The sequence below is a fragment of the Ochotona princeps genome, chromosome 9 (genome assembly GCF_030435755.1).
Source record: "Ochotona princeps isolate mOchPri1 chromosome 9, mOchPri1.hap1, whole genome shotgun sequence".
NCBI lineage: Eukaryota > Metazoa > Chordata > Mammalia > Lagomorpha > Ochotonidae > Ochotona > Ochotona princeps.
Genome location: NC_080840.1, coordinates 64158359 through 64168453, shown reverse-complemented (window position 1 = coordinate 64168453; position 10095 = coordinate 64158359). Strand labels below are relative to the sequence as shown.

Below are 10095 nucleotides of genomic sequence, written 5' to 3'. Positions count from 1 at the left end.
CTATATAAAGATGATACTGATTTTAAGGAATAGAAAAATAAACTAGCTTTATCAACCATCATTTCAAAACACTGGATATCCTGGTAAATATGAAACAAAAGAGAATGCGCGTTTTGTGTTAATTTTAATGACAAAAAGGGCACAGGAATAAAAAACCTGATATTTCACTTATATTGCATAACAAGCTAACCAAACTGGACATGGAGGATAAATTACAAAAACAAATTAATTATTGTTTCTATGACTTTCCTTTCAATTATATTTCTGTCTTTGCAATAAGTCTGAGGTATAGTACACTGGCAAAAATAATGAGGCAAACAAGAATAGTGCCAAAGTAACAGATACCCAAAACCGAATATCATGTCAGAAGACATCATATAGTAACCATTTATCAGATTAGAGCAGCAGGAGAAAGTTACTTCTAAATCATAATCATTTTAGTGGTATTTGTCAACTTCGCATCATCATTCTCTTCATTTGTGAAGTAGTAAAATTCATGTCAAAAAGGAAAAAGGGAGTGGGGGAAGTCAGTTAGTTCATTCCAATAAATTACCTCTCCAGTTCTTATAAACATGCCCATCAGCACAAAATTGAGAAATAATACCAGAGTCTTGGTTTAAGTTATGGAACAAATTAAAATGTAAAATACAAGAAAATAGAACCAATGGGGTTGAAAAAGCCCCTCACTGAAAATCTGTATTAAAAAAAATAAAATTAATAAAAATAAAAATAGAAACAAAGCTCTACTAGTAAAAACTAGCCTGAGTGGTTTGATGGACAGACTGATTGGGTCAACTGTCGCTGTACTTCCATAAATGGATTTTCTGCATTCATGTGGAAGTGGCACATGAAGAGTAAGCTCTGTAAGGACAGGTAAATACATTTCCAAAGGACCCAAATAGTTACTGTATATCCTATAAATAAAAAATATTTAACTTTGATAACTGACTGAGTATGTGGGGACTCCATGTAATCCAACCACATGGTTGTCTGCTGTACAGTCCTGTGCAAATACTTAAAAAAAAGTTTTTTTTTTTGTTTTTGCTTTTTTTGCTATAAGGCTTTGACCCTAGTTTTCACAGCAATGTTAACTAACTCATCCAGCATGTACCATATTTTGCAAGCCTTCAAGTTCAACAATCCAAATTGTCGATTCATATTATGTCCAAATGCAGCATCCTTGAGGAGTATAGTGGGTCAGTTAGTCATCTAGAGACATACACACATCTCCTGCTTCATCCCATCCAGGCCGATCACTCTGATCTTCTCCATCATCAACCAGCTCTTCATCAGCTTCTCCTACTTCATTCTCTTCATATTCTTCATCCCGAGGAAACTCTGTATCTTGTCCCTGATCCATACCTTCTTGCCCTCCTGGTTGTGATTTATCTGCACAGTCTACACAAACACCATAGCGCCGAGATCCATGTCTTATTCCAACACTGGCTGCCAACATGAAGATCTTCTTACATACCATACATTTGTATTTTTTATCCTTTTTATGCACCTATTTGAAAGGGATGGGAAACCCTAGGTAAGGATGGTGTACATAATAGAATGCATCTGAATCACTCAAAACAGACATTTAGTAATTAACTAATTTACTGCTGTTTTCCTGAATGACAATCATTAGCTGTCCCTAAGATACATTCATGGTTTGATGAAATTAAGTATCAATCTTCCCTAAATTTGCAATTAACTGTCAAAAATGCCTTTTAAGCTTCATTGATAGAGACCTCAAAGTTCAGAGTGCGTTTACTCACCAGGGAATGTCTTTTGACATGCTCTCTTCGAGTAAACAGCTTTCCGCAAATATCACAGCTGAATGATCTCACTCCCGTATGAATGAGCAAGTGTCTTTTTAGTGTTCGTCTGTATTTGGCTACATAGCTACAATGAGGGCATTTCAACTTGTTCATGATTAGAGATGATTCACCTGTGAGAATTAAAGAAAAAAATGTGAGTGTACTTCTTATACTTTTAAAAAATTCATTATGAAAACATCTACTTCTATCCCTGGGACCAGTAACTGACTTAGGGCTATCTATCATTCATCTTTGAAATCTATAATGTTTGTTGCTAAAATTATTTCTAATTTTTATGGACCGATCCTTACCATTTTCCCAAGTTTCCTGTTTTGGCCAAGATTCTGGCAATAATCCATACTTGAAATCATTTGAAGTACCTGGCAATAATCCATACTTGAAATCATTTGCAGCACCTGGCATCAAACCATACTTGAAATCATTTGAAGGACCAGGCATCAAACCATACTTGAAATCATTTGAAGGACCTAATGCAATAAAAAGGATTATTAAAGTAACGGTGGTAATAAAGATCTCTGTGAGAAACCAAAAAACACAGGCATATCCTCAAAGCATTATATAGGAACATTCTACCTACCATAAAAATTCTACATTTTTATAACTGAGGTGTCTCAATATTTTTCTATGCACAATTAAACAAGTATGAAATGACCACTATTGAAAAAAAGTTTAAAAAATAAAAAGCAAGTGATGGGTTTGGTAAAGCATGTATTTCTGCCTAACACACCCTGCAAAACAGCAGATGATGGCTCAAATGGTCCCCTGCAACCCACATGGGAGATGCCTCGGTTTGACTTGGTTCAATCCTGGAGGGAAGTGAACCAGCAGAGACAGACAGCTGCCTCTCTCTCTCTGTGCCACTATGCCTTTCAAGTAGAAGGAAATAAAAAAAAAAAAAAAAAAAAAAAAAAAAAAACAGAAATAAAAAAGAAATACTAGGAAAAAAAGACCATTTAATGGTGGAGGTAAAAAAAAATGCAGCTTCACAATATATTCAAGACAGCACTATAATTGTTCTTCTGTAATCTGAAAGGATTCTGTCACCCAGAAGCCCAGCCATTACACTGGATATTCTTACTATTGCACCCAAGACAATCACTACTCCAGGGACTAGCAGGTTAAGCCACAGTTTGCCATGCCAGGATCCCAGGAGCACTGGCTGGAGTCCTGGCTGCACCACTTTAAGCCAACTCCCAGTAAATGCACCCAGGAATGCAGAAGATGGCCCAAGTACGTGGGTCCCTAACACCCTTGTGGGAGATCCAGATGGAATTCCAGGCACTGCTTTGGCCTGTTCCACCTCCAGCTGTTGTGGCCTTTTCATCCTTTCTTTGTAACTCTTTCAAGTAATTAATTAATAATAATAATTAACTGGCATAGAAAAATGGAATAAGGATAAAGAATATAAACATAAAACATTTGCAAAGTTAAACTTCTACTCTATCCCTTTGTATTTCTCTGGTCAAAAAGCTGCAAAGGCAACTAATCTCACTCACAATACTAGTTAGAGACCTTTACTATCCTATCAACTCCCGAATGGCAGACACCTTCCTTCCAACCAAGCACCAGCCCCCTGGCCTCAGGGATGTGCCCCCAAGGGGAGCAGGCCCCCACTTCGAGGCACTCAGGTTTTCACTGTCCTGGAACACGTCCTGCCACAGATGTCTGCATACATATCTCCTTCAGGCAGCAATGTATGTTGAGCCTTAAACCTTTTAGGTGTTGATGAGATCCTCCAACAAGTATTTGATTTTTTTTTATTCTGGATTAGGGACGATTAATCAGGAAAGTACATTTATACATTCCAACATCCAACATACTCTAAAATACTGTTTCCATGCATTTCTGGATAGAGAATATTAAATATTAAATTCCATACATGGATTTTAAAAAGATTTACTTTTAGAAGGCAAATTTTATTATCATTTAATTATTTGTTTATTTATTTATTTATTTATTTTGAGAAAGAGAAGGAGAGAGAAAGATTTTCCATCTGCTGATTCACTCCCCAAATGGCTGCAATGGCCAGAGCTGAGCTGATCCAAAGCTAGAATTCAGGAGCCAGGGGCTTCTTCCGGGTCTACCAGTAGAAGCAGGATACTGAGACTTTGGGTCATCCTCCGATGCTTTCCCAGGCCACATACAGGGAGCTGGATGAGAGGTGGAGTGGCTGGTACAGGAACTGGCACCCAGAAGATCCCAATGCTTGCAAGATAAGGATTTAGTTACTAGGCTATAGCACTGGGTCCAGGTAATTTGGATTTTAGTAGTAATCAATCACCAAAACAAATTTCCTAAAATATGTTTCCAACTATTTAATAAAGTGCCCTATTTTAAAGTACTCTGAAGCTTAACTTCTTCACAATAAATGTAAATTAACTTGCAACTGGAATTCCCTTACCATACTTTCTGATTGTTAGGAATGCCTTCTGAATCCAGCAACTATGTATAATTTAACTATAATGCATTACTAGTGAAGGACCTAGTCACTAAAGTGCGACAGCATTTCCATGGGAGAGGGACGGAGGCAGGATGAGAGCCGGAGGATGTCGATATGTCAATTTTTAGTTTTTCATTTCAAACTCAAGTGTATGCTTCAGTGGTTTATATTTCTTGTCACAGCCTATTCAAAAACAAAGGTAAGCTCCAACACAGCAAGGACTATGCGTCTCTCACTCTCCTCTAGTTCTCCAATGTCAAAAACATACACTTGAGGCAGACAGATCACTGGTCAACAGAAATCACATTAAGGCCACTTCTGTGGAACTGTCGCTGAATTTTGCTCAGTGCATACTCTTCAGAAAACCTTTAGCTGTTCTTTGTAAGGAATGCCTGTAGTGACTTTTTATCCCACCAACGTTCATACCCTATCTCTAACTACTCCCCCAAACACCCTGGCACATTCATTTTTGGACCCTGACTTAACCTAAGACTCAGATTTCATCCAATTTAGTGGTTTTCCTGTTCTTTTCTCATGACATCGACATCAATTAAGAACATCTGTAATACACCTGGGCTTATGTATATTTGTATGACTTCTCACATTTAGATTCAGATTAGAGATCTGTGTAATAATACTATAGATATTCTGTGCAACCTAGTGTAACATTAACTGGTACTTGATTTCAGTTTATTACTAAGTTTGATCCCCAGTTCTCAATTGTAAACAAATCATTTCTCTTTTGTGATTGGAAACAAACAAAAATATTTTGAGAATCTGCCAGTACATGATCCTCCACCAACCTTTTACTCAATAATCATGGAAAAATCCCACTTACAATGGTTTAATATCAACTGATGATCTTAAATTATTTCCCATGGGTATAACACCATAGCATAGTGGCTAAATCTTTGCCTTGAGTGCATCAGGATCCCATATGGGTGCAGGTTCATATCCTGGCTGCTCCACTTCTCATTCAGCTCCCTGCCTGTGGTCTGGGAAAGCAGTCAAGGACAGTCTACGTCCTAGGAACCGTGAACCCACATGGGAGACCCAGAAGAAGCTCCTGGCTTCAGATCAGCTCAGCTTTGGCCATTGCAGCCACTTGGGGGAGTGGATGGAAGATCTCTCTGTATCTCCTCCTCTCTGTAAATCTGATTTTCCAATGAAAAAAAATAGTACTTCCCATGAGAGTTCCAAAATAGGTGTTTTCCCAATTCTATAAAGAACCAGTCCCCCTTTTATTCATAATATATTAATGAATGTTATCTATATCCAGTGGTCTCCCCGAAGTATAACTAATAAAAATATTTTTAAAAATCAGCATTTACTATAGCCACCTATCAAATCTGATTAAAACACATTACTCAACTATTCTGATGATTTTCATTCCATCCATATACCAGGAGGAAGCCCTACATCTGTAATATTCAACTACCTTCAGTATTTACGTTTTTTAAAACTCTTAAATGCCTCCTCAAACAAAACCAAAAAGATCCATCAAATTTGTATTGAACCAGTTCCCAAACTGCCTATCAAAGTGATTCAGATGATATTCTCCAAACAGGAACTCTATGCAATAGGCTCCACAACTTCACCTGTATACAAATATTTCCCAATCTTCAAATTCTCTTCAATGTACTTTTGCTAAAGTCTTACTGTACCTACCAGCATCACTTCCGTCTTGACCAGCACAAGCATCAGCCAATAAATTTGCATTCACATTCCTATCACCATCTGGCCCCGAGAGGAGAGCACCATCCAAATCTGCAAAGGAAATGCACAGCGACTAACTTACAGACCGTACCACAGCCACATCACCCAAAGCACTTCCTCCTGGATTGACTTCCTATGCCAATAAATGGAACACATGTGAAGTTATCTCCTGTATGCTGAACAAAGGCAAAGTCAATCTAAATCACTACTGAAAATATAAAACAAGCTAAGTGTCAGGGGAACCAGGATTATTCCTGCCTTATTCATCTAGCCATTTCCAATATCTAAAACATATCCCCCCGTTTGCTGAATAAATGTATCCAGAAGATGTGAATGAACACAGTATTCTTGAGCTACACAAATTTTAAGATTAGAGAAATCATGTCAGTGTGCTAACAAACATTATCCACTACATCGAATAATAATAGCCATAAAACAATGCATGAACTGATTACTCAAGACACAAATAAGATCTTCAGCCACAACAGTGAACAAGGATGAACTGGCTGACAAAAGCTAGTTCAGCAACTGTGTGAAACTCATTTACATTCACCTAGGTCACAGTGCAAGAATTTAATTGGATGATGCAAAATAAACTGTTCCACATAAGGCTTCTTCATCCCGCAGTTCTCCTGACGACACAGCCCGTACTCTTAGGGTTTCTAACTTCACAGGAATAACTAACCATACAGGTGTGCCTTAGGACAGGTAAAGCCTAATATTACTCATTAAATAACATTAAAAATAATTATATTTAGGGCCCGGCGGCGTGGCCTAGCGGCTAAAGTCCTCACCTTGAAAGCCCCGGGATCCCATATGGGCGCCGGTTCTAATCCCGGCAGCTCCACTTCCCATCCAGCTCCCTGCTTGTGGCCTGGGAAAGCAGTCGAGGACGGCCCAAAGCCTTGGGACCCTGCACCCGCATGGGAGACCTGGAAGAGGTTCCAGGTTCCTGGCTTCGGATTGGCGCACACTGGCCGTTGCAGCTCACTTGGGGAGTGAATCATCGGATGGAAGATCTTCCTCTCTGTCTCTCCTCCTCTCTGTATATCTGGCTGTAATAAAAATGAATAAATCTTGAAAAAAAATAATTATATTTAAAAAAAAATTTAAAGACTTATTTCTTTTGGGCCTGGCACAGTAGCCTAGTGGCTAAAGTCCTTGCCTTGCATGAGCCAGTATCCCATTTGGGCGCCGGTTCTACACTGCCTGTGGCCTGGGAAAGCAGTTGAGGATGGCCCAAAGCCTTGGCACCCTGCACCTGTGCGTGAGACCTGAAAGAGGCTCAGGGCTCCTGATCAGCTCAGCTCTGGACATTTGCAGCCACTTGGTGAGTGAATCATTGGATGGAATAATTTCCTCGCTCTCTATTCCTCTCTGTAAATCTGACTTTCCAATAAAAAATATCCGAAGCCAGGAGCCAGGAGCCTCTTCCAAGTCTCCCACATGGGTGCAAGGGCCCAAGGCTTTGGGCCATCCATGACTTTCCCAGGCCACAAGCAGAGAGCTGGACAGGACATGGGGCCGCCGGGATATGAACCAGCACCCATATGGGATCCTGTCGCTAGCAAGGCAAGGACTTAGTTGCTAGGGAACAGCGCTGGGTCCTAAACCTAAGATACTAATACAATTTTGTAGTTGACAGCACCTAATTCTCAGGTGATTTTTTTTAAAAGATTTTTTGAAATTTAGCCATTGCACCAGTCCCTTGGTGTTTCATTTTTTAAAATTTATTTATTTTATTGGAAAGGCAGGTGTACAGAGAGGAGGAGAGATAGAGAGGAACATCTTCTGTCCAATGATTCACTCTCCAAGTGGCCGCAACGGCTGGTCGGTGACACCCATCTGAATCCAGGAGCCAGGAATTTCTTTCCAGGTCTCCCATGTGGGTGCAGGGTCCCAAGGCTCTGGACTGTCCTTGACTGCTTTCCCAGGTCACAAGCAGGGAGCTGGATAAGAAGTGGAGCTTCCAGGATCAGAACCGGGGCCCATATGGGATCCCGGCGCGTTCAAGGCGAGGACCTTAACCATTACGATATCACGCCGGGCCCTGGTGTTTCTTTTTTTTTCTTTATTAATTATTTTGCATTATGTGACAGTTTCATAGGCTCTGGGAATCCCCCCACTCCTTCTCCTCCCCTCCCCCCTGGTGGATTCCTCCACCTTGATGCAGTATTACAGTTCAAATTCAATCAAGATTCTTTCCTTGCAAACGTATACCAAGCATAGAGTCCAGCTACTTATTGTCCAGATGGGTTGAACAGTTTCTTGGGGAGACCATCAGCTGGTAGAATATCATCCCAGTCAATTAAGAGTCCCAATATAACATCAACAGCAATTTGCAACATTATGGAATTGACATGGTTTTGAGTACCTGGCGTTTCTTTTTAAAGATGAACACTGAGGGTCAATAAAAACAAGCACTAGATCTTCAAGCCCTAGTTAAGTTCTAATGAAAAATGTTTTAGTATTTTGGCTTGTGGCTTATGCTTCTAACATATCCCATCAAAAGACACCTAAAAGGTTAGCAAAACATCTGGACTCTCTAAAAGAAATCAAATCCAGGGCAATAAACGTATTACAAAAAACATGGGGTAAAATGCTAAGTTATTATGCTGTTATAAATTCCTTTGGGCAAAACGCAGTATGTAGTATTCGGAGGCTTTGGAAAAGCAGGAAGTACAACACGCAATGGAGTCTGGGGAAGCAATCTAACCAACTACCAACGTTTCTAGAACAAGGCATGAATAGATACTCAAAGAACTAAATTTAAAAATGTAACTTTTGCTGTTAAAATGATAAAAGTTTTGGGCTCTGAAAGCTTTTAAAGATCATAAGACTATGAGGTGGCAGATCTATTTCATGAAATACAGTGCCATTTCAGAAACATTCACAGCTAGCTCAGCGACAGAACTTCAGCCCAATGCTTACACTTCCTTTACCACAGCAAATACCATGAATACTTCATACACCAAAATCATTTTTTTCCAGCTTTTTTTATAAATAACTTTTTAAAAATAATGATTACATGGTTGATCAGGGTGAGAAGGACCAAGGTTTAGGGAAAATCAGGTGAATTCATGGCTTCCAAATTTGCTATTTCTTCTTGTTGTTCCTGAGCATACACTAAATTCATACAGAATGATTAAAATAGGGGATAATAATCTGGCCTATTTCCAAAAACTTCAGATCAGGTTTCATAGTTTAAATATTTAATCATTTAAAAAGCATTTTTAAGATTCCTCAGTGCTCAAAAATGGTACGAAAAAAGGATATCAAACATCAAAATGCTGAAGGCACAAATAGTTCTAATCAGGGTATCCACTATTTCAAATACACATGCCTCACAAAGATTTCTCAAAGATACCTAGATTAAAGATGCTTTTTCTCAAAATTATTTTCCAAATACTAAATTAGAAATCCTTGAACTGAAAGACAATTACATAAATTAAACTTGACTTCACCTCTACCTGTCAGGATTAATAGATTTACAAACATTGCTAAAATTACTTTTCCATTACAACAAATAAGACTAGATGAGAAAACAAATTTCAGACTAATTAAAACAACTAAATTATACCTTTACATCTGAAAGTCAGTGAAGCATTACGAAAAACATCAATCATCAACAAAAGCTATATTAGCTTTTGTGAGAGATAAACATCCATAATAATCTGTTGTACTTACTAGGAAACAACTGAAGAAGCCATACAAGCTATACCCTATCTTACTCAGAGCTTACTGTCTATGCAGAATTGGAACCAGACTCTGTCACCTGCAGTGAGGATGCTCCTTCCTTTTCACAAAGGCTGTTCAGCACCTCAGACACAACTGCATTAGGAAAACTGTATTTATACATACGATTAGCATGATTAATTCTTACTTTTTTGTTAATGTCAGTTCAAAATTTATTTTAAAATTAATTATGTTCATTGCTAATACAGTTACAAATACAGAGTACAATTATTTTTCAGTGGGTAGAACTGAAACTACAACTGGCATATACATAAAACCTAGACTCAGGAAACCATGCCATCAGTTCAAACCATTAAGATACCAAAAAAGCAGTTTGACTTGTACTGATTAAATGCAATATGAATGTTTCATAAAACA

General features: G+C 38.6%; 1 protein-coding gene across 2 annotated transcripts in view; it reads right to left on the bottom strand.

The window, feature by feature from the left end:
* Positions 1-361: 361 nt before the first annotated feature.
* Positions 362-10095, bottom strand: part of ZBTB10 (zinc finger and BTB domain containing 10) — a 28368-nt gene continuing 18634 nt past the window's right edge. For both annotated transcript variants that reach the window (XM_004588073.2, XM_004588071.2), the window contains exons 3-6: positions 5935-6033; positions 2117-2293; positions 1764-1936; positions 362-1507 (exon numbers count right to left, since the gene is read on the bottom strand). In XM_004588073.2, coding sequence (XP_004588130.2) covers positions 1202-1507; positions 1764-1936; positions 2117-2293; positions 5935-6033 — 755 coding nt within the window. In that variant the 3' untranslated portion in view covers positions 362-1201. The remainder of the gene's footprint in view (positions 1508-1763; positions 1937-2116; positions 2294-5934; positions 6034-10095) is intronic.